This window comes from Schistocerca piceifrons, chromosome X (genome assembly GCF_021461385.2).
Source record: "Schistocerca piceifrons isolate TAMUIC-IGC-003096 chromosome X, iqSchPice1.1, whole genome shotgun sequence".
NCBI lineage: Eukaryota > Metazoa > Arthropoda > Insecta > Orthoptera > Acrididae > Schistocerca > Schistocerca piceifrons.
The window spans coordinates 218,273,950-218,299,980 of record NC_060149.1 but is presented as its reverse complement, the minus strand read 5'-3'; the positions used below and the strand labels follow the sequence as shown (position 1 = coordinate 218,299,980).

The 26,031-nt window shown below is 38.3% G+C and overlaps 1 protein-coding gene across 3 annotated transcripts in view; it reads right to left on the bottom strand.

Moving 5' to 3' along the window:
• LOC124721647 (cullin-1-like) overlaps positions 1 to 26,031 on the bottom strand; it is a 248,952-nt gene that overhangs the window by 107,012 nt on the left and 115,909 nt on the right. For all 3 annotated transcript variants that reach the window (XM_047246710.1, XM_047246712.1, XM_047246711.1), the window contains exons 7-9: positions 22,271 to 22,425; positions 15,506 to 15,799; positions 678 to 941 (exon numbers count right to left, since the gene is read on the bottom strand). In XM_047246710.1, the coding sequence (XP_047102666.1) occupies positions 678 to 941; positions 15,506 to 15,799; positions 22,271 to 22,425 (713 nt within the window). The remainder of the gene's footprint in view (positions 1 to 677; positions 942 to 15,505; positions 15,800 to 22,270; positions 22,426 to 26,031) is intronic.

Genomic DNA, 26,031 nt, shown 5'->3' with positions numbered 1-26,031 from the left:
ATCAGTTATCATTTCTGTACTGGAAAACAACAATCAATTAGCAGCCATACTGTCCAGAACCATCTTGTGCTATGACATACAGAAGCCACCTTCCCACACAAATATTCCTACTGATTGCATGTCACAGGGTACAGAGATAAACATGGAAGCAGAAACAGCACCAATGAACTGTTGAAGCCTGGAGGAAGGACTCCTGGCCTGATGAATGGCAGTACATGCTGGTACACTCGGGTGACACAGACAGACTGACAACATTGACTTCTGTTACAGGTGTTCACAAAACTGTATGGAAACATAATTTACATACATGTATGGTGTATGAGGATAAAGACTGGTTGTGTGTCAGAACAGTAATGAATTATTTACCTATGAAATACATAAGAGGGATTATTTTCCTGCTACCTGCACATCTATATCTCCTTGTAATTTTTAATCGTTTACTGGGGATAAAGGTAAATATAAAAATTGGTTTCTCACTGTTTATAAGACAAAAATAACTTTGTGACTTGAGGAGTGGACTTACAATATCCATTTTCAAAAACTAGGTAATTGACTGACTTGTTCTAGATAATCAATATACTGAAGCCTACATTCAGTAATTGCAAAATTCCAGTTTGTAAAGTCTTTTCTTACATCTTTCCATGAATGAACATTAAATAATACTGCATATCACGTACAGCTTGATTGAGTGTATCCTCAAGTTCAGCTTCTTCAGGGTCATTGCTGCTCTTTTTTAGCACTAAATCACAATATTTTGCAAGTAGTTCTGATGACTTGGATGAAGTGTTTGCTAGCCTTGTCACATCATTTCCATTGATAAATCTTTTACAGGCTTTGTCAAGAGCATTAACAAATCCCGCATCATTATTAAAAGCTGTCAAAACCAAGGCATTATGTTTATTACGAACTTCCAGTATAGTGTCCACATAAAGTTTCGGATCCTGAAACAAATATTTCACATGATTATGCACAGAAATGTTAATAAACTACTGTTAAATTTGTCGGGAATGGCAATACACTAAAGTCTCAGGATTATGTTGCATACCATTAAAATAGGTATTTGATTAATTTAGTGGTAAAATAATAAAATGTTTTATTTACTATTTTGGTCAAATAAGCTTTGTAATATATTAAGGTACTAACATTGTTATTTCTATCTTCTCAGCAATATTTTCTGATTCATAAAAAAGCAGACAATGGTAACAGATCACCAACCCATGTCATTAACACTAGTATTTATTTTTAAAAAAACTGTAGGAAGACATGTACATTTTGTACACAAAAACATCATCAGTGGCAAAGAATTTGAATATTGATAAAGGCTGTCAACTGAACAGTCTATATTCATATTGTTCACGATGTATTATTATCAACAGATAATAAATGATTAATACTGGTAATTTTTCATAACTCAGTAAAGACTTTTAACACTGAGTACCATAATATTCTCACTCAATGAAACCTGGTCTGGCCCTGGGTTCTATATTTGGTTCTCTGTTATTTTTCACATACATTAATTATCTTTCATTTACAATGTCACAAGATAAAATGTTGTCATTTTTGCAGATGACATTTACATGAATAAAAAACAGTAACACATGTCTTAGTAAAAAAAACAGCCAGTGAAAAATACAAAAATATCAACAGGTGGTTCAAGGTAAACAATGCCAGTTTTCATAAGGCTCAGTACATGTTGTTCTGTACTTGTTATAAAACAACCCCAACTATAGTCTACTCATGACCAAAGTACAAGAAGTTGATAGTGTTCTGTTTTTGGGAGACTACAAGCAGACTACAACAAGAATTAAGAAATCCTCAACCTACACTTAATGAAGTGCCTTATTTCATTTATATTTGTAGTACAGATGATTACAGCTACAGATAATTTAAAAATGCAAAATTTATTTAGCACATTTCACAAAACCGTTTCTTGGGGAACCTTTTCAGACCAAAAAAGAACATTGTAAGAATTACATTGTCTGTTAGTCCTCAACTACCCTATAAAACACATCTTCAGTAAACCCTTGTGATTTTGAAAACTTATTGTGTAGAAAGAAAGCATTCAAACAAACTCAACCTGCACAAGAAATAACACTGGGATTCACAGCACGACACATGTGAGCTACAAATGGGTGTAAACATAACTAGAAACACACTTAATAAAATGTTTTGGGCTATTATGCCGTGCTCGAATGGATTCACATTTAAACCCAATGTTTCATCCCCGTCTGTGGAGGACATTTACCTGACACAGTACAACATATATTATTAATGACATTATTATTATTATTATTATTATGTAATACACATTAATAATAATATAAAATTGCATGTACTACAAATCTTTGATATATCTGGTGGTTTTGTTCATATACTGTATATAATTATGGACTGAGCAATAACTTTTCAGCAGTGAACTACCACACCGATATACAGTATTTACTCATTCGTGTGAGGAAAATGTAAAGTTATTGGGAGAAAAGAAGGAAGGAGGATGAAAGTTTAATGCTCATCAATGACAAGTTCATTATAGATATAGCAACAAAATCTCAGACTGGACAAAGATTTGGCGGGATGGGGGAGGGGGAGGAGAGGGACAGCTGTGTCCATTTCAAAATACCCATCCCAACATTTTACTTTATCAAAGAAACAAATAATTTAGAATATGAAGTGACAGATGTAAGTTTTCTATGTTTAGAAGCAGTTTTTTAAGTTTCAGCAATACTGATACCACGTCAATAACTAATAGCTGTATCAGTGTACCACTCCCCTAGTACTACAAAAGAATTATTCAAGGAAAATTTTGAAAAACTGATAACGATGCTCTTAAAATATAAAAATTGCAGAGTTCTGCTATTTGGTGATATTAACATACATATTTGGTGTAAGACCAAACATGTTCAGTGTTTAAGATCACTGAATTTCTACCACCTAAATGACAAACTCACTAGGCTCAATGTATGCTTATATAATATCGTCTGCAACTTTCAGGCAAATTAAACAGCTTTCTCCTCTGAATGTGAAAATATTTTGTTGATGCTCATCTACAGAGCAATATATGATCATCATACGGAAATAGGATAAATCAGAGTTCACACTTTTCCCCATACGCTGTTCGAGAGTGGAGCACTACAGAAATAATCTGAAGGTGGTTTGACAAACCTTCTGATATGCACTTAAGTGTGAACTGCAGAGCAGTCATGTAGATTTAGATGTAGATAATAGCACTATGTACTCAAGCATATGTTCTTTTCAATAAGTTACCATACTTAGCCTGATATTCATATCTTCAATACCATTGTCGTCCAGTTGTTTTGATTGTGATTATTGCATCTACTGAATGTAGAGTACCACTGAAGAAATATATGGGAGTATTACAATATTGGCTACAATACAATGAATACTGTTCAACTGAATAATACCTGGAAATCAATCATTATAATATATCATGAAACAGATACTAATTCTGTGACTATGCATTGACATACAACATACAAAAACTTGTGTCAGACCAGGAATTGAAATAACAATATAATATTTGTCTCCCTGTAGGGGAATCACGCACTGTGCGAAGCTAAGGGGTGTGACTGTGACATATGGAAGTCTGTATCTGTCCTGGAGGTATGCTCCAACAGCCCAAGTGGTTAAGGCAACCACTCACAATAAGTGGGAAATCTAGGTTCAAATCCAAGTCTGGCACAAATTTTCATGCATTGCATCAGCTGATGTCCCCATATAGTCACAGAATGTGAATATATTTTGTAATGCTTACCATAGCTGTAATCATCAGTAAAAGTGTCTGTTCCTTCAGACATGCATGCATGTCTGACATTGTATTATAAAGACACAGATGCTGCATAACACGGCATTGTAACCATCAATGATATTATATGTATTTAATAAGTAATAAAGAAAACCCTTTAGTTCCTAAGTACACCATTTGCTTTCTGTGATTATGTGTGTAACTGATTATTGTTTGAGAAAGCCAACTGTATGAAAAATACTGAAAAGCAAATAAAGATTCTGATTGGGATGGGAAAGTAATCCATAAATAATGAGTACTTTACAGGGTCCTTTGTCTTTGACATCAGATATTGCAAGCACTGCCATGTCTAAAACACTGCACTGATGGAACATCATTATCTTGTTCAAAAAAATTAGGCAGGATATCCCTGATTCAGTCTCTAAAATAATCACACAGGGGGAAGTTCCATTTAAAAAAGTTAGGTAGATATCTCTAAATATCCCAAACATGGAATTGTCTGAAGACATTACAAGTAATAGAGTGGAGGCCTCTTCAGGGTCTAAGAAACTGTCAATTAGGTGATGCCTGTGGAGAAAATGCTGCTGTATAACTGCCTCCAGCCAGTTTTTAAGTTGTCAGTGATGGAATATCTCCCGAGACTACACTAAAAGTGGCTAAGAAGTTGTCTGGATTCTTTTGACACAGACAAGGCAGCAGTTTACTATATAATTCAAGATAGTTCCTAAATATCTAATGATGGTACCATTATGACAGTTATCCTGACAAGTATGGTCCTTCTACGTTTACGGCATTAAATTAAAGTCACATGCCACAAATTGGTGTCATACCTAGGACAAATCGGCATCATACCTAGGAAAGGGCAGTTGTAAACTTCATTAATGGTGAATTCTAAGTCCCAAATGCCCCTTTCAGCAGTAACTCTGTCATGGAAGAAGGCTGGACACTGGTCTGACTTGTACTTGAGTGTAGAGTAGCACTCTATTGGGGTATGCTCCACTCAGATGAGGAATGGGCTGGAGCAGTTAAAGGAATGTTTCACCAATTTATTCAGTATATAAACTGCAACAGCATCTGCCTTTTGGTAGCAGTACTAATCTCTTGACACAGGGGAATCAGAATCCTTAAAAGGTGTCTCAAGCAGACAGAAGCATGTGGGCTATCCTGTGCCATTAGTTTCAGTTCCTCCTTGTGCATGGCATAACAGCAATGTTAGGGGTTATGGTTTCCTCTTTCATCAATATCTTTCTGATAGGGTCAGGTGATTGTGCTTTATGTAAATGTCATCATTTACATGTTAATACCAGAATTTCTTTTGAATGAAGGCACTTTATGTCACATGCTGTAAATTTCTTTATTTGTATGTGCAATTGGCCAATTTCAATCATCAGGTCATTCTCAAGAGAAACATAACACTCTGCTGGGCAATGATTTCAAAATTTTCTATACACATGGCTTCATATCCTTCAGGAAAAGTTTAATGAAGATTGGCATTTGGGCTAGGTTACTTCATTACTGAGGTGAGTGACTTTACGAAAGTGTAGGCTTGGAGAGTCTTAAAACGCTTTTTTCCTCTCCAAGTATGGTATACCGTCAAACGGGTTGATTTCGGACAGTTTTGTCATTGTTTTGATTGTAATTTTCCTGTATATTGTTAGATTAAATTGATTGTTATGGAAGTGGTAGGGTATATATGTAACGAATAAAATATCCCATAACTAGAAAGTGTATGTGTAGGTATATTTATCTGAGGCAGTTAAATAATGTGTCTGAAGTCACCCCATGGATTGGGGTGATTTTGGACACGTGTTTTTTAAATCTCTGTCTGAAGTTACAGAATATAGAGGGCGAATTTGGTCAGTTACTGCCTTTTTTAAAAATTCTACATGTTTTTTATTTGATTTTGGTGACATTTTACACATGGCAGGAGATTTTCCAGCTTTGCCTTGATATTGGAGCAAACCATCTTAACAGTCTCTTTGTTCACTTCTGCACGAGTTCATTTAATATCTTTGCTTAAGCGAATGGAAAGATCTTCTGACTGCCATTTGAGAAATAAATGCACCCATTCTTCTCCTGGCATATTATTATTAAATTTTTTTCTTTTCGGCCATATTTATCAAGGTAGCCTTTAAATAAATATCTAATATCCAATTTAGTGAAGGGAAATCCCCAATGTGCAGCCCTCAAGATACCTTGCTTCAACATTTCTTCTTCTTCTTTATTTAGCACTGGCTGTCTTCCCATTTTTTTTCGGATATGCTTCCTGCACTTTATTTTGTAGGGTCAATTTAGGTATACCATACAAATCACACGCTTTTCTGTAAGATATTTTACCACTCTGAATATCACGAACCGCTTTATCTAAAAACAGCTCTGAGCACTATGGGACTTAACATCTGAGGTCATCAGTCGCTTTATCTAAAAGTTCTGGGTCAAAATTACACCATACTGTAGCACCTCTCCTGCTCTTATATGTTCTTGACATTGTCTGAAATCACCCCACACAGTACACAGTTTTACAAAAACTGTCGTTATTTTATAACCTTGCGTGAGAAACTCGACAAACTTGTACAGAAATTGTCTCAATGCTGTTAGCTACTGAGTGCATCGACAATTACGGTTACAATAACTTCCCGCTTGGCGCAACAATAGAAAGTTTCCACTTTATGACAATGCATGGATTTTTAACACTGAGACTGTTCGTCAGTTATTCACCTAGGGAAACAATTGATGCAAAATAAAAGTTGTGGAAAGCAATAAATGCATTCTTGTGCTTAAAATAACTGGCGCACAGATGTTAAAATAAGAAACTCTTTGTTTGTATGCAGTGGCAACAAATAAGCCATAGTGTCCGAATTCGCCCCGGTGCCTGAAATCACCCTGTTTGATGGTACATTGAACAACATTCATATCTTGTCTCAGTCTCTCTTCAATGAAGATTGGATGTACCCACTCCACACTAGGCAGCTTTCCAAAGTAATCAACACTTTAAGTGGGAATAAGGTTATCTGTATCGTGAGAGATTGAACTTCATGGAAGGGACTGCACCTTCAATAAATACAAATAAATGTAGTAAGGGTTGAGAACAGGTAAAACTGACTGCTCAGAACAAGTTTTAGTATATACCGGAACTCTTCAAACATCAAATTCTTACATCTTAAAGCAAAGATGACTACTCTGAAGACTGTAGAGTTTTCCAAGGCAACTGAGGAGCTGCATATGGACATGTAATGCACTGTGATGATCAAGGCTGCCAGATCCGCAGGGACACTGATGATAACTTCTACATATGCACAGTACTCTCAAGAGTTAGAGCCCTATGGGAGTTTAATAAATGTTATAGAACTATATGGTTGCAGGACTAACTTGTTAATCTTATGTGAAACAGGAACTGAAACAGTACAAGGGGTAGGCTGCTCCAGGATAAGATAGGAGATGTGGAGCTGAGCTCTTATCTTTAAACGGAGTAAGGCAACTGAACACATATCACAACTATGGTGGATCATTATGAATATCGGCATCACCCCCCTCAATAGGTACGTTTATTGCAAAGCAAAAAATTGGGTAGTCCTATGGAGACCTCCATTAGGAAACTAATGAAACAAAATCTGAAATGTAACTCAGTTTTTAGAATGCAGACTGAGAGAAACTGATGGACATTATCAGGTCATATCTCTTCCATACAGCTGTAAAAAGTATTAGCTTAACTCATTCAGCAGCAATACCTGCAACAATCAGGCAATTCAAAAACACAGTCGTGGCCCCTAGCTGACCAATCTATTTCAGATGTCAAGAATAACCATAAGGCTACATCAGAGTCATAAAGGTACACGAGAGAAACACCAGGCTTATTAGTTACAGACACTTTGAAAACCTTTACAGTTCCATTTTCTTGTAGACTAAGCTACATAAATGGTAACATTACCAAAGTGCATAGATATAATATAACATCTGGAACAGGATCTATAAAATCCTGCAGCAACTAGTCAAAACACATAATCACACAGGTCACACCAATATTCAAGAAAGGTAGTAGGAGTAATCCACTTAATTACAGGCCCATATCATTAACACTGATATGCAGCGGGATTTTAGAACATATATTGTGTTCAAAGACTAAGAATTACCTCGAAGAAAATGGTCTATTGACACACAGTGAACATGGATTTAGAAAACATCATTCTTGTGAAACACAACTAGCTCTTTATTTGCATGAAGTGTTGAGTGCTATTGACATGGGATTTCAGATCGATTCCATATTTCTGGATTTCCAGAAGGCTTTTGACACTGTACCACACAAGGGGGTCGTAGTGAAATTGCGTGCATATGGAATATCATCTCAGTTATGTGACTGGATTTGTGATTTCCTGTCAGAGAGGTCACAGTTCATAGGATCTGATGGAAAGTCATAAAACAGAAGTGATTTCTGGTGTTCTCCAAGGTAGTGTTGTAGGCCCTTTGCTGCTCCTTATCTATATAAACGATTTTGGAGACAAACTGGGCAGCTATCTTAGGTTGTTTGCAGATGACGTTGTCGCTTCTCGACTAATAAAGTCATCAGAAGATCAAAACAAATTGCAAAATGATTTAGAAAAGATATCTGAATGATTCGAAAATTGGCAGTTGACCTTAAATAATGAAAAGTGTGAGGTCATCCGCATGAGTGTTAAAAAGAATTCATTAAAGTTCGGTTACACAATTAATCATTCAAATCTAAAGGCTGTAAATTGAACTAAATACCTAGGAATTACAGTTACGAACAACTTAAATTGGAAGGAACACATACAAAATGTTGTGGGGAAGGCTAACGTAAGACTGTGTTTTATTGGCTACACTATGCTTGTCCGTCCTCTTTTAGAATACTGCTGCGCGATGTGGGATCCTTACCAGATAGGACTGATGGAGTACATCAAAAAAGTTCAAAGAAGGGCAGCACGTTTTGTGAAATATGGGAGAGAGTGTTACTGAAATTATACATGATTCTGGTTGGACATCATTAAAAGAAAGGCATTTTTCGTTGCGACGGAATCTTCTCACGAAATTCCAGTCACCAACTTTCTCCTCCGAATCCAAAAATATTTTGTTGACACTGACCTACATAGGGAGAAATGATCACCATAATAAAATAAGGGAAATCAGAGCTCATCTAAAAAGGTATAGGTGTTTGTTCTTCCCGCGCACTATACGAGATTGGAATAACAGAGAATTGTGAAGATGGTTTGATGAACCCTCCGACAGGCACTTAAATGTGATTTGCAGAGTATCCATGTAGATGTAGATATTATACCATCCACACAAAAGCTAAATGATTGAACAATGACTCAAGAGTGGAGAGATTGCTGAATATTTGTTACCAAATCTCCTCTGTGACAATGACCCTATCAGAGACATTTAAGTACACACACAACACCAGACATGGAATACACTGAAGAGGATATCACAGCCGTATTTATAAAGAGACAGTTGCACTAGATCTCATTAAACAGAAGTCCTATAAAACAACAAGGCCAGATGACATCCACAATGAATTTCAGCAGCAGGTAGCACTTCAGGTTATATCATTCCTAATGCACCTACTAAATGATGTACTAAGACTGGGAAACAATTGCCTTGCAATGCCTGTAGTATAGAAGTTGCTCTTCCAGCATACTGCTCCACTTGCTCTGCACCTGATTGAATATGCATCATTCATGAACATGGTTCCCTAGCATAATGTTTTGTGCTTTATAGTTTGTATCTTCCTGATGACAGAATTTTATGATACTCAGACTTAACAGTATGTTTACCTTTCTTCCACAGGAATGATGTAACAATGGCCAGTACCACAGAGGCAGAGTAGTGACCAATCCCTGTAAAGGTATATCAACTGTACTGCGTGGCACATTCCATGTTATTTATAGTTCACTACAATACATGAACAGGGAGGCTTCCATATGGGTGAATTGATTTGTGGAGCCCTCTTAGCCACTAGCCAAGAGAGGCTGATTACAAATCAACCAATGAAAAGGGGATGTGGAAAAGACAAGGCTAGTAACTGTTTAACAATGTTGACAAAGTACCACGTATATTGACCAACATGTCCAAAAGCAATGCATAGCTGATAGTTACACAAAATCAGTCCATCTACAGACATCCTATACCAGGAAGCAGTAATATCAGCAATGTTCCACCTAAAAATAACACACCCTGTCAACAAGCATGAGATGCGTAACAGTGATACTTTTGCAATCTTTGTGGAAAGCAGGCAGCAGAAAATATCTGACTTAGCATTATCAACTTGCTTCAGTCAGTTACTTTAATTGATGGTGAAAATTGTTGAGACCTTTGTACCATGAAACACGAGATGAATTAATTTCAGTAACATAAATTTTGCCCACAATGTATGTACACTCAAATTTTTACTTTTGTCTTCTTCTAAAACACTGTGGGGATTAAGTCTTTAGACGGTTGTAGGGCACATTTGAGAACCACCATGTACAGACTCAAACAATGGTTCACAAGAAGTGGTTTAGAAACATTCACTGTAAAGTTATTACCTGTTGGCCAAAGGCAGTAATTAAAATAGTCAAAGTGGTAACAGGATTATGATGGGGACTGAACATCTGCACAGCTCTAATGCTCCAATAAGTTATAGTGCACCTAGTCACTGATTTTGAACGAGGTTGTTACAGATCTGTATTGGAAAATAATAAGAAATGTCAGTACACAATGCTGAAAATCGGTGTACAAGCTATGTGGTATACCTTGACTGTTCACTATCAACTGAAATGTATGGGCCTCCACAGTTCACCTAAACTGACTGTACCTCTGTGGAAAATTTCTTCCAAAAGAGCTCAAACAAATCAGTCAAACTCAGACACACTTCTTCTGGATTAACAGACTCTTCCTCCACTTGTAAAAGTTTATTTATGCATTAAATACACTAATACAAAGACAATAAGGCTACTTAGACTGCTTGTAAAGTAAAATGCTCATTAAAATCATTCCAGAAAAAGGTAAAACTTGGAATGTTTTATGAGCACAATGCCCACTTAGATAAAAAAATGTTGATGATATTTTTAGGACCAAATTTCAAACCAATTAAAGTACACACTGATGGCTCAAAAATCACCAGCTCTACATCTAGATAGATACTCTGCAAATCACACTAAAGTGCCTGGCAATGTGTTCATTGAACCACCATCACAATAATTCTCTGTTATTTCAGTCTTGGACAGTACGCAGAAAAAATGAACACCTACATCTTTCCGTGCGAGCTCTGATTTCCCTTATTTTATTACGATGATCATTTCTGTTTATGTATGTTGGTGTCAACAAAATATTTCTGCATTCAAAGGAGAAAGCTAGTGATTGAAATTTCATGATAAGATTCTGCGGCAACTAAAAACACTTTTGTTTTCATGATGTCCACCCCAAATCCTGTATCATGTCAGTGACACTGTCTCCCACATATCTCAATAATACAAAACATGCTGCTCTTCTTTGAACTTTCTCGATGTACTCTGTTAACTCTACCTAGTAAGGATCCCACAACATGCAGCAGTAATCCAAAAGAGGATGGAAAAACATAGTGCAGGCAGTCTCTTTCGTAGATCTGTTGCATCTTCTAAGTGTTCTGTCAATAAATTGCAACCTTTGGTTCACCTTCCCCACAACATTATCTATGTGTTGTTTCCAACTTAAGTAGTTCATAATTGTGATTCCTGGGTATTTAGTTGGATTTATAGCATTTAGATTTGACTGATTTATCATGTAACTGAAGTTTAATATATTCCTTTTAGCACTCATGTGGATAAACTCACACTCTTCATATTTAGGGTCAATTGCCAATTTTTGCACCATACAGATATCTTTTCTAAATCATTTTGCAGTTTGTTTTTATCTTCTGATGACTTTACTAAATGATAAATGACAGCATGATCTGCAGACAACCTTAGACAGCTTCTCAGATTGTCTCCTAAATCATTTATATAGATACAGAACAGCAGAGGGCCTATACCACTAACTTTGGGAATGATAGTAATCACTTCTGGTTTACTTGACAACTTTCCAACAATTACTACAAACTGTGACCTTTGTGACAGGAAATCATGAATCCAGTCACATAACTGAAACAATATTCCATAAGCATGCAATGTGATTACAAGCTGATTGTTAGGTACATTGTCAAAGGCCTTCTGGAAATCTAGAAACACAGAATCAGTTTGAAATCCTTTGTCAATAGCACTTAACGCTTTATGTGAGTAAAGAGCACTAGATATGTTCCAAAATCCTGCTGCATATCAACGTTAATGATATGGGCCTGTAATTTAGTGGATTACTCCTACTGTCTTTCTTGAATATTAGTGTGACCTGTGCAATTTTCCAGTCTTTGGGTACACATATTTTGTCAAGCGAGCAGTTATGAATTATTCTTAAGTATGGAGCTATTGCATCAGCATACTTTGAAATTAACCTCATTGGTATACTTGCTTTTATTAAGTGATTTAAGGTGCTTCACTACTACAAGGATATCTACTTCTAAGTTACTCATGTTGGCAGCTGTTCTTGATTCTCTGGAAAAGATCACCAATCTTGGAGATTTTGTGTTCTACATTACAGGTTTACATAATTCTGATTTATTTAAATTAGCAACAGGACCAAACACCAAACTATGCAACTTGTGGTCACAATAAAAGCACTACATTTATGCTCCATATGGCAACTGCTTCATACATCATAGCTCAGTGTTTCACTAATTGTTTTAATGACAATGAAGAACTTCAGTGAAAGCAAGACTGAAAAACCTGTTCCACACGTGATACTGAAGTGCTAGTGTCAGTGGGAGGAGAAGACAAATCTGTTATCTTCAGTTGGGCAAAATCATACAGTGAAATTCCTGGTAGTGAAGTTGTTGTCTACCTGCTCCAGGAATCTGCTGCAGCAGTGAATGTAACTTGGACTGAAATTCCAATTATGGGTTACAGACATATAGTGTTTAGAGTCGTGATGTAAGGTTGGCAATGAGAATGGCAGCACAGTAGTCCTTTTACATGCATTTGTAAAGCTTGATAATACAATGACAAGCAATGACAAGCAGTTAGAAATGCAGTATCACATAACCCACAATGCACTCTTCAGGTGTACTGTCACGACAGACAGCCACATCTAACACCAACACAATGCAGTACAACGGTGTAAGTAACATACTGTAACATTGATCTCTAACATTTGTATATTATGTCTTTCAGTATGTTGGCTGTATAGAAAAGTCTAAAAATTAGTAGAAAAAGGAAAAAAATGAGTGAAGAGGGTTTCCTAAGATCCGAAAGACTGCCAGATTAATTACAAAAGCTGATAAAACCATGTGGACTGCAAGATACAATGGCTGACTTGCCTCATTAATGACCTGGTTAATTCTAAGAACATTTTACAGCTATTCCCAGCTACCCTCCCCCCCCCCTAGCCCCCCCCCCCCAAAAGACAAATCTCCATGTACCTCTTCTGTTTGCATCTAGTTTATATCACATGACCAAATCTGACATAATTTTTCAAATTGTTTGTGCATTGTGCAACTGAGGTAGAACCTGGAAACCAGCCTAGTATTTACCTAAAAGTATATGAAAAAAAATCTAAAAGCAACATTCAAGCTGGTCAGCACACTTGCCCACGTCATTAATCTGTGAGTTGTACCCCCATACATACCAGAAGTGGGCACTTCAATGCACTTGGCTATCCAGGCAGGTCAGATAAATCCCAACAAAAGTACATCATTGTAATAATAAACAGCACAGGTACCTTCAGTAATCTCTGGTAAAATATAATGCTCATATCAATAAGACAACTTGGGATACGCATAAAATTGTACTCCTGTCAAAATATAAAATATAAAAGATGATGCCCTCATGGATCAGTGTGAGGGGCCAATTTTAAGTAATCTCCCAATTGAGCCCCTTTTTCAAATTGTGGAAGGGGAATAAAAGATATTATTGCACTTATAGATGATCTCCATGACATGGGTGCAGGGAATTCCAGGGGTTCACTGCAAGATAAAACCTGTGGTGTGATGAAACACGATGAAATGATGTTCCCAAAAAAACTTACCACTGAAATATACAAAACCACACTTTCTACTACTGTGGAAACTTCAGAGAGCCCTGGTTGTTAAGTTCGGACATGTAACTACAAAACACAGCATTATTTGTAGAAATGTAGAAGTGAATTTGGATGAAAAAGAAGTCCTGTTATATACACCTACTTAGTGGGACTTAAAGCCAGCATGCTAATGCTTAAACTAGCCATGGTTTGCTCTATGACATGCAGAGTACCCATAGAAAAAACCTAGACATACCATAGTGCTATTTTCTGCACTGTCATTACCTCTGTGACCAATGTATGTTCACAAATGCTGTTACTAGAGAAATAACAGTGAATTCTATGAGGCCAAGATGGGTATACTCATCATAAGGCTCATTGGGTCCCTGGAACCATGTTAGTGGGGTCATTGCTTCCCATTCGGGGAATGTACTCAACTGATGTAACTAGTATATATATCTGGCAGCATGGTACTGGTTGCTGACCCAGAACAAGTACAAAAATGTGGCACAATAAATAATCCAGTTTCAAAACCAGAGGATGGATGTATGGCAGGAGAGTAGCATACCAGTGAAATGAGCTATAAATACTCTCCCTGGACTTCAAAGGAAGGTAAGAATGAATCATGTCAATCACAATCAGCACACAATCCACTTCTTAATGGGACAGTACTTACACAACTTTATGTAAAATTAAAAGGCAGCAGAAAGGAATGTGTGAATGTGGAGAACTAGATACGCCTGAACATAAAATAACTCAATGTGCACACTTCACACAGAACAGATACTGACACAGTCTGCCAAACACAAGTATAGGAGAAAGTGCATTAGATTAGACAAATTAGTAAAGAAAATCTCAAAATAGTTGTATGTTCTCTGTCAGCCCAAAAAGTTTTGAGACTGGATTAATGAAAAACAGAGAAAAGTTAAGATGGTGTTTTAATGATGCAGGTCTTGTACATAATGTGTGGGAGAAACTTTATTCACACTTTTATCTTCTTCAAAGCACTCTGAAGAATGTGTTTAACACTTTATTTAGAGATACTGCTCCATTATGATTAGTGACACCACAATGCTGGCACACTATGGCTGCAAATTCAACACTCAACACTGCCTGCTCACAATTGACTGGTTGACTGCAGATCTATTGTTTACAATTGTTTCTTCAGGCTGTCACCATAGTTACTGAGCTGACATCATTTATACGCCAGGAATAAAATCAGTCTCAGAAATTTTTGGACAGATGGTGTATGTTAGGTCAACATGCACAGCAATCAACCCCTCTCTCCTAGTGACAAAGGAAGTACAAATGACTGGTAGTGAAGCTGCTGTAGTTACAACCATGTTGATCGCCAGAGACATCACACCAATGAATGCTGCCAGTGAACATGGCCATGAAATGGGTGGACAATAAATCTAAAGACAATAGTTAGTTGTGGTGAATAACATGAAAGTACACCGTTAACATTGACAGATATCAATTAGGACTGCTTTATTGTAACGAGAAAGAGAGAAAGGGCTGGAGGGGGAGGGGAGGAGAGTAGGGAGGGATATGAGCTAAGACAATAACAAATCAAAAGATTAATTATCACATATATGTTCTTTTATGACATCAAAAAAAAGTAAAAGGCAAAGAAAATTTATTAGACTCAAATTCGTAACTTACATTAATAGCAGCATCAGCAACTTGGTTTATGGAAGCTAGTCCAACACCTGTAACATGGCCTTCAAACAGGACCCGTAAGTTTTGTGTACCAAATAAAACACGAGATACCAACTGATACATTCTTCCAAGGTCTTCAGTTTGATTGTTAAAAAGTAGTACCACAAACTCTGCAAGAAACATTTCTACATATCTCTCAATTAATACTCTATCAAAGATGTCAATAAGCTTGTCCCATGTTGTTTCATGAAGACATGTTTGGACTCTTTTTTTTTCTTCAAGTACTCTTTGCTCGACCTGGAACAAATTTTAAGCAATGTATACTTAAGAAGAAACTGGCTTCTAATCAATTGCAATGTTGAGGTTTCCACTTTCCATATAGCATGTACTTAAATATAACAAAGAGAAAACAAGTAATGAAACTCAAATCAATAAATCAACACATAGCTATTGCTACGCAACAAATACAGGTATGTGTGTATAGCAATATTACACACTCATTCCACCCAGCTTGAGAACGTGATGATATAACATAAGAAGAAAGTTGAGGTGCAAGTACTGTATGAAGTAAATGATCAGTACAGAAACTTCAGATGGAAATATAATATAAAATCATGAGATTAAAGATATAGGGAATGACAGTCAGAAGTAAGGTGTATAGTGGTTATTCACGATGCCCACTTTCAATGCAACAAAAATCCCCATTACTCAGGTACTCAGTACCAGCTATTACCTGTGGTGTTGTACACTATGAACACCATGCCAGGTATTCTACATCCAGAGGTTGACACTAATATATGTGACTGCCCTGCCAATCCACATCCAGCTCATAGACACACACTCTCTGCTGCACGTGAGAGTAGCATCAGCACCGAGATGTATTAAGAAGTCAATGTCCCATGCCAGGCAGTCTGATGGTGAAGTTCATTTGGAGCCTTTGTGGTGTATTAATTTGGCTCTCTGTTATTGTGATTGTTTATGATGAATGTACTTGTGTGATGGATTAGTTTGGAATATTATTTGGACTTTCAGAAGAAAGTTGAGTACATGACATTACATATCTAATATATGTGCTTCTAATTATTTTGATCTCTGTGTCAATACCCATCTATTCCTCAGCATCTATCACTTTTCTGACCCAACAACTGGTGACGCAACTGTTCTGGTGGATGTTCAAAACTTTGACCTGCGTTTGTCTGTGGTTCCCCCCTCCAGTGATGGTGCACAGTTTTCATGTAATTTTTGTGTGTATTCAACATGGTTAGTCCTCTGAAAAATCTGTCAGTAATACAGATTGTTCAGTTTCAGGCATGGAAAATGCAGAATTTGATGCAAATGACAACAAGATTGCTCGTGGAACAAGCTAACAAACAGCTGCCACTCTCACCTCCCGCAAAACAGCCACAGCCAGCATCAGCTGTTTGTGGATCACCAGTCTGAGCTTTTGATTCAATACACAAGGAACGATCTGAGTACTAAGCACAGCTCAATGCACACATCATGGCACATCACACTGAAGGTAGGGACAGGTGACAGGCAACCTTATTTTCTTGCAATATTTGGCATGTCAGTGTACATGCTTGTCTGTCAACTTTTCCCCACCAGTCGCCCTGAAAGTGTTTCTTATGAAGAATAAATTTCTGCACAAGACAAACACTTTGATGAACAGATTAATGTGGCAGCTGCACGTTACAAATTCTTTCATTTCCAGAGGTGACTTAATCAGACTAACAAGCAGTGGGTAGCAGACTTACAAGGGCTTACATGCCTTTGTAAATTTAAGTGTGAATATGCATGTTATTACATTGATGTCATGATCTGGGATGCCATTACTCAAAATGTGTCAGATCCTTGTATACGACAAAAGATTCATAAGTATCTTCATCCTAGTTTGCATCAGTCTTTGAAATTAGTGGAGCATCAGAATTTGTGTGACAGTGCAGTGGTTGGCTTCAATTCTGCCATATGGAGTAGTAGTAAACAGGTTGTGCGCATAGCTCATGCACTGTGGCACACAAAGTCTCAGCCATGGGAGTGATACAAAAAATGGTTCAAATGGCTCTGAGCACTATGGGACTTAACATCTAGGGTCATCAGTCCCCTAAAACTTAGAACTACTTAAACCTAACTAACCTAAGGACAGCACACAACACCCAGTCATCACGAGGCAGAGAAAATCCCTGACCCCGCCGGGAATCGAACCCGGGAACCCGGGCGCGGGAAGCGAGAACGCTACCGCACGACCACGAGCTGCGGACCGAGGGAGTGATACAAAGAGATTCATTATGCTAGGCAGTAGACTAGTATAGTTAAATCTTGCAAGATTGGCACTGTTCTCTCACGCAGAGCTAGATCAGTTGCCTCCCCACATAAACTCCTCAACAGGGTACAGTGCAACTAATCGCAGATTGAGAAGGAAGCTCTTGCTATCATATATGAGGTGACCAAATTCCCCCATTATTCATATGGCAGAAAATTTTACTTGGTGATGGATTACATACCTCTCACTCCATTGTTCAGCCTTTCCAAACCAGCCTCTCTATGGATGACACAAAAGTTGCTTTGTTGGTCTCTTCTCCTCTCAAATTATCAGTAATGAAATTATGTACAGGTCAACAACTAAGCATTCAAATGTAGAAACTCTCTGTCACCTACCAGTTGACTTGGTTTGGCATTCAACACTTCTGAAGGTTCATGTTTCCACACTGATGTTGAGGACAATGAAATAACTGATGGTTTTCCATCAACAACTGACAGGTTGCTCAGGCAACAGATGCAGACTTCAATCTCAAGGTTTTGTTGCAATACATCTGCACTGGTTGACCACATTTGATTAAGCAGGTTAGTGATTCATTTGTATGCCATTATTTTGATATTCAGTATGACTTACCTGTCCAGCATGGTATTACCTTATGACACAGAAGCAATGATCAATCCTGAGTCAAGCCACATCTGCTTCAGAAGGAAACTTTTCACCTTCTCCATCATCAAGGACATTGGGGCATTGTGTGCCCAAAGCATCTCGTCCGATGCCATTGTACACAGGTTTGCATGGACACTCAAACTGAACAATTGACTTCACAATGCCCAACAGGTGCAGAACACCAGGCTGCTAAATCACAGAAATTTTTTGATTGACCCAAGCCCAATGCCCTTTGGCAAAATCGGCATATTGATTTTGTGGGTCCCTACTGGAATTCTTGCTGGCTTATAGTAGCAGACTGCTTTAGCAAGTTTCCATTTGTGGTGCCCATGCAAACCACCACAACTGCTAGTACTATCAAGGCCCTGATCTCAATTTTTTGCATCAGAGTTCTAACACAAGTTGTAGTTTTCGACAGTGGACCCCAGTTCACATCACATCAGCAGCATTTCAGCAGTTTTGTGATGCCAATGGCATAAAGCTTATGATGACAGCACTGTTCCACCCTCAGTCTAATGGTATAGTGGAATGCTTCATCTGAACAGTCAAGCAACAGATCAACAAGTCAAATGTTTCCCATACAACTAAGCATTAGTGCTCTTCCTTTCCTCGTACTGTTCCCCATCACGCAATGGCAAGCTACCAGCAGAACTGCTGCACGGGTGTTGACGTAGGACACTGCCGCAGTTGCCGGATCCCCCACAGTGGTCGGCTCATCCTCTGCAGTGATCTAAGTTTAATTTAATGATGTCATCTTTTCAGAGTTTTCAGCAGATGCAGGTCTGGGAATGAGGCATTATCAAGATAATCATGGACAATTCTTCATATGTCTTAAAGGATCACAACGATCTGCAGATGTTCCATCAGAATCAGTTTCACTTTTGTGAGCTGTGTGATCTTGCCATGGGTTTCTCATTTGCAGATTCAGTGCCCTGGAGGATCCCACACCCTCAGCCGCCTTCGTCTCCCTCGTGTCCCACACTGCTGGTCCCAGATGGGGTGCCAATAGCTGTCAATGCACTGCTTTCACCATCGCCAAAGTGCCAGTAGCCCCAGCTGCAAGAGATGAACTCATTTCCAGAAGTCACTGTGGACCCTCCAGTCACGACTGCGTCTTCCCCAGTGGAAGATGATGTTTTATCCCTGGGCGAGGGTGTGCATCCTATGGCTGGTTTTTTGGTTGATGTTTCCATCCATTCACAAGACAAATGTCAGGTTGCGGACAGAAGCTGCATTTTTGAATTCTGCATAGAGACCTGCCCCACCCTCCCTCCTCTCGCTGCCACTTTTTGTACCTATATATTAGGATGGCATGGAGTTTGGGGGGGGGGGGGGGGAGGACCGGGGGGCAGGAATGTTGTATAATACACTACTGTCACCATGCCAGTCATTCTACATCCAGAAGCTGGCAGTAACACATGTGACAGCCCTGCCAATCTGCAGCTGGATTGCAGACACAGCTTGTACTGCATGTGCGAATAGCGACATCACTGAGCCGGCTCAAGAAGATGCCATACCGACACCAGGCGGTCTAATCAAGAAGTTCACTTGGAGCCTTTCTTTTTATTATTATGATTGTTTATAGTGAATGTGCCTGTGTAACAGACTAGTTTGCAATGCTACTTGGACTTGCAGAAGAACATTAAGTAAATGATGTTACATTCATCTTACATGTGCTTCTAATTATTTTTCTCTCTGTCTCAGCACTCACCTATTCCTTGGAATCCACCCATGGACTGACCCAACAAAATCAGCACTGTAGAAGATATAAGTACCAAAATAGGGCAGCAAATGGGAACACAGAAGATGAAAAAGGGGTGCGAGTTCAATGAGTACAGAATAAGGGAGAGAGGTCACCATGAATTGGCATGAGGCACGAAGAGATACAAGAACACCATGAGACAGGAGGGGCATAACATTGTTGATGGATATGAGGCAGGAAAATCAAACAGCACATGAGGCAGCAGTCCACATCATGGCAGATGGCTCTGCAGTGGGGAGAGCACTCCACAGCAAATGGCCATAGAGTGGACCTTGAGAAAAGAAAACAGGAAGTGGCATGTCACAGAAAATGACAGTGGGCTAGGTGCCATGGTGAATGACAGTGCTGAGGTGCCAGGGACATGTACACATTGAAAGCACTGCAGGAAACTATACACAGAAGGCTCTGCAGGAAATGTGAAGGTCAGTGGACCATAGACAACAGAAACTACCAGAGTTCACATTACATTTTGGCCTCATTTGGTCTGACTACTTTATATCATTCCCTCCACTTAAAATTTCATATGCCGGGGAGAAATGCTGTCGTTAACTGCACGGGAGAGATGGCCTGTGTGAAATGGTAGGGTGAGGTGCACCACATGAAACAGCAGGGTCAGGTGCACGCCCCCTGAAATGGCAAGGGAGGCCCATGCACACTGTGAGGCACTGCAGGAAATAATGACAAAGGGAAGGGTGGAGGGGGGGATGGGGGAGAGAGCCTGAGTGCATTGGGAAAGTACACAGGGTAAGGACATTACAGGAAATGGCTGGGTGGGTGGAAGGGGGGGGGGGGGGGGGGGGGGGGAGTGGGGCAGCTGCTGTAGGAAAGCACATGCGGCAATATGTGGGGTGCCGCAGGAAAGCACACAGGGCAGAGAGCTCTGGGAAAGAACTGAGAGAATTGAGTCATTGACAACAGAAACTACAAGAAACATTATTTTCAAGTTCTGAAATGTTTGTCACATTTTTATGTGACTTCTTTGCATCACTGAGACCTTTGAAATTTCATGGGTTGAAAACTTTAAACTAAAGGGAAACAAATTACCTTCAGTACTGTTCAAAACATTTTGCATTTGGTAGTTAACTGCGTCAACAGCGTGTGCCAGAAGAAGTAGAAAGAACATTCACTAACAGAAATTTCATAATCTTGTAACTTTTTAATTATAAAAACCAAGGTTCATTGGCATCATTTACAGAGTCTGATAAAACAGATATCTGAAGGTAGTATCTGCTGGAAAGACAGTTGCTTGTAGGAAGCAGGTAGAACAGAATAACATCAATGTAAGTGTTATTTTAAGGCTGTCTGTTAGATGCTCCCTCTGATTTCCTATACAAACATTTGCAATTTAATTCCAAGGTGTAATTGTGGTATATTACTTCATTCTTTATCATCACAACTCTATTGTTTCTTTTACTCCTAGTACTGACCAATTTATTTCAAACGATGCTACATTACATTTAAAGTGTGCCCAAAGTTTTTTCTGTCACTTACTGTCTGTTTCACCTCTCACAATGATTTTTTAATTTGAAAATTACCAAGCTGCATAATAGTTTGGAATCTACAACAAACTTTAGCTCTTCCTGCAACTGGCTAAGTAAGGCAAGGGCAAACTGTCTAACATAGGATCAAGCCTAGTAAAACAACTATGGTATTCAAAACAATCTTTGTGTTGAAGACATATTTATTAACCACTGTCTTATGCTGAATTCAACACATGCACAATGCAACTGAATATCATAAACACCCTTCCATGTTCAACTGGCATATGTTTTCACGTTGTTAATAACATAAATTTTCTAAACTGGTTATAGAAATTGAATATATTGTTGTATTTACAGGAAGTCATACTGCTGTATGTCGTGCGGGATTAGCCGAGCGGTCCAAGGCGCTGCATTCTTGGACTGTGCGGCTGGTCCCGGCGGAGGTTCGAGTCCTCCCTTGGGCATGGGTGTGTGTGTTCGTCCTTAGGATAATTTAGGTTAAGTAGTGTGTAAGCTTAGGGACTGATGACCTTAGCAGTTAAGTTCCATAAGATTTCACACACATTTTGAACATACTGCTGTACAACCAAATGTGTATTTACCTTCTTCATATATTCAGTTAATGGATGGTTCTGAATGAATTGTACACTTTCTTGAGTATAGAACCTTTCTGTCTCAAAGAGAAATACAGTTTCAAATGAACACCTGTAGACGCACAAGTTCTTTGTATTAGCATCTGGATACTCTGGATTAAAACCTGAAATCAGAATACAAACTTACAATTAAAATAATTACATTTTTTGACTACTTCAGGATAATGTTGCACAATAGCATGCACATTATCTCAGAAATTTATTATGGAATAATGAGTTCTATAAAAAGAAATCTATCATAAAATTTCACAAAACAAGTTTATATAATAAGCAATATGTTAAGAGAACAAACACATTGCTATTTCTTACATGCTGATGTCATATACCCATTTCAACCAATTACTTGGGCTATTAACATCAAGTTCAAATTTACTGCATCTGCCAAGTGATAGTAATTCCACATTTCATATGAGAAGATGAGAGAAGGAAAAAGTACTTAATTTGTTATGCTCTTCTCTGATAAATATTTTAATCTAATAACCAATAAATTATTAACAGCATTAGTAAATCCCTGATTCCACATACCACAAATTTGTCTAAAAAAACAAAATATCTTTTTTAAAATAACATGCAAGGAACTTCAAACTTGCACATCAACCAGTATAGCAAGCCACCTCTTACATGCCTCCTTTCCTACTGCTACTTTCAACACTCCCCCCCCCCCCCCCCCCCCATCTCCACCTCACTGTGGCAGTATGGCACCTTCTTCCTTTTTGCAAGTGCATACTTTTCTCTTGTCAATGTGGTTCCAAAATATAAGCACATTTCTAACTAGATCAGTATTCAATTTATTAGAACTGTGGTTGGCCTAAACTAAACTCACTGTGCTACTCCACTCTTATTCATAACACATCAAAAAGTTAACATTATTATGAACTGAATATATTGTTACTCACCATAAAGATGACATGTTGAGTTGCAGACACACACAACGAAAACACTGACACACGTTGAGCTTTCAGCAAAAACCTTCTTCAGAGGTGTGTCTCCTTGAGTGAATGTGTGTATATTTTCCTTTCTTTTCATAAGAAGGGTTTTGCTGAAAGCTCAGTGCATAACAGTCTTTTTGTTGTGTCCATCTGCAACTCAACATGTCATCATTATGGTGAGTAGCAATCTATACTGTTCATAATATTGTTGGTATTCCAACCTGGACTTTCCATTGTTTGATTAAACCAAAAAATTATATTCACTGTAAGAAAACAATCTTCGTTGAACCCCTCGACCCTGCTCAATGAACTGGTCTGCCTCGTGGTGCTGTGCTGCGTGCTTGATGAATGGCACTGGGGCCTGGAGTGGGAAACATTCAGGAGGCTCTACACAATGTACTTAGACTTTTATACCAGCCGTAAGGGTCCACTGGGTATTTTCACATTTGATTTTGATGACAGGTTGTCAACAATAATAACACAGGCCAACGATGGAAAAACTTTTATGCTGAAAATACCTTATTCTTACGGTTTTCAGGGTGGGAAATCCAAATATGATACTTAAAAAACTTTATCATCCACCATTTCTTCACATTTTACAGTTTACATTTATTAAATTTGACGATTTTTTAAAGAATTTAACAGCTTTTATACAGTTAAAATAATTTAAAAAGGAGGTGTAATGAATGTAGATGATGTTGGTAGCACTGCTGAAAAACATTTGCTCGCCAAAAAAAGGTCGATTCTATTTTTGTGTTAACAGATGGTGTTTTGTTTACTGTCAACCTAAGCTCACTTTCCTGTTTCCTGTACATGTGCTCAGTGCAATGTCTAATTGTGGTTGTAAAAACTCTGCTGACAGTTTTTCTTATATTTGTGGTGGATTTGTGATCAAAAAACACCAAAGAAAATATTACAGACTTTGTGAAAAAGGTTTATCTATCATACTTTGGATCTAAACTTGGTGATCAAGACAAATCTTGGGCGCTGCATAAGGTATGTTATGTGTGTGTTGAAGATATGAGAAAATGGTCCAAAAAGGAAGAAAAAGGCTTTACATTTGCTGTCCCTATGACATGGAGGGAGCCAAGAAATCATTCAGATGATTGCTACTTTTGCAATGTTGATATTACTGGTCATAATTTGAAAAACAAGAAGGTAATAAGCTACCCTAACCTTCCATCTGCCATCCAACCAGTACGGCATGGTGTAGATTTGCCGGTTGCTGAACGACCAGATGATTTAAATTCTATTCCAAAAGAAGTATTTTATGATGTACAATCTCATTTAGATGAACCAGATGATGATGAATTCCGTTGTAATACAGAAAGTCTGGAGCCCAGATTGTTTACTTAGACGAAGCTTATCGATTTGGTCAGGGATCTGGGCGTAACGAAAGAAAAAGCTGAACTGTTTGGCTCTACATTAAAAGAAAATAACTTATTGGCAGTTGGAACCACCATATACATGCATAGAAAGAGAGAGCAGCAATTTTTCAAGTTTTTTCAACAAGAAGGTGACTTAGTGTACTGCTCAGACATTCCCAGTCTGATGAATGATTTTGGTATTGAATACAAAAAGGAAGACTGGAGGCTGGTTATTGATTCATCAAAACTCGTTTCAAGGCTATTATGGTAACATGTATGCATCTACACCTGTTGGACATTCTGTACATATGATAGAAAGCTATGAAAACCTATAAATAGTGCTAAATAAAATAGACTATTCTGCTCATGGTTGGATGAAATGTGGTGATCAAAAAGTAACATGCGTGCTCCTTGGTCAGCAAGGTGGCTTTACCAAATTTCCATGTTTCTTGTGTGAATGGGACAGTAGGGCTAGGGATCAACACTGGTGCAGAAAGGACTGGCCTGTGAGGGAGTCTTTATAACCTGGTGAGAAAGACATTCAACACAAAAACCTTGTAGATCCAGAAAACATACTCCTACCACCTCTACATATAAATTTAAGCCTAATGACACAGTTTGCAAAGGCTTTGCCTAAAGATGGACCATGTTTTAAGTATCTCTGCCAAAAGTTTCCACACCTTTCAGAAGATAAACTAAAAGAAAGCCTCTTTGTTGGAACTGACATTAGAAAATTGATGTTTACTTTGAATCCAAAATGACCTTAAATGAGAAAGAAGCATGGGTATCATTCAAGAAAGTTGTTACAAAGTCATTAGGACATGAAAAAGAGCCGGCCGCGATGGTCTAGCGGTTCAGGCGCTCAGTCCGGAACTGCGGGACTGCTACGGTCGCAGGTTCGAATCCTGCCTCGGGCATGGATGTGTGTGATGTCCTTAGGATAATTAGGTTTAAGTAGTTCTAAGTTCTAGGGGACTGATGACCACAGATGTTAAGTCCCATAGTGCTCAGAGCCATTTGAACCATTTGAACCATGAAAAAGCCCCTGAATATGTTTCAATGTTAAAGAAGTTTAAAACTTTAGGGTGTTTAATGAGCCTTAAAGTTAACTTTTTGAACAGTCACCTTGATTACTTCCCAGGCAATATGGGAGATGTTAGTGAGGAGTACGGAGAGCGTTTTCACCAGGACATTAAAGTGATGGAAAAATGCTACCAACACCACTGGAACACCAACATGATGGGGGGGGGGCTACTGTTGGTCACTTTACTGAGAAGTTCAGCAAGCCTTAGGCAAGATGGCAGCTACAGTAAAAGTTAAGGAAGTGTCCTTCCAGAAAAACATAAATTTTGCTCTAAAAAAGAAATCATGTGAAAATTGTAAAGATGAAATCAAGAAACTAAATGAATGCATA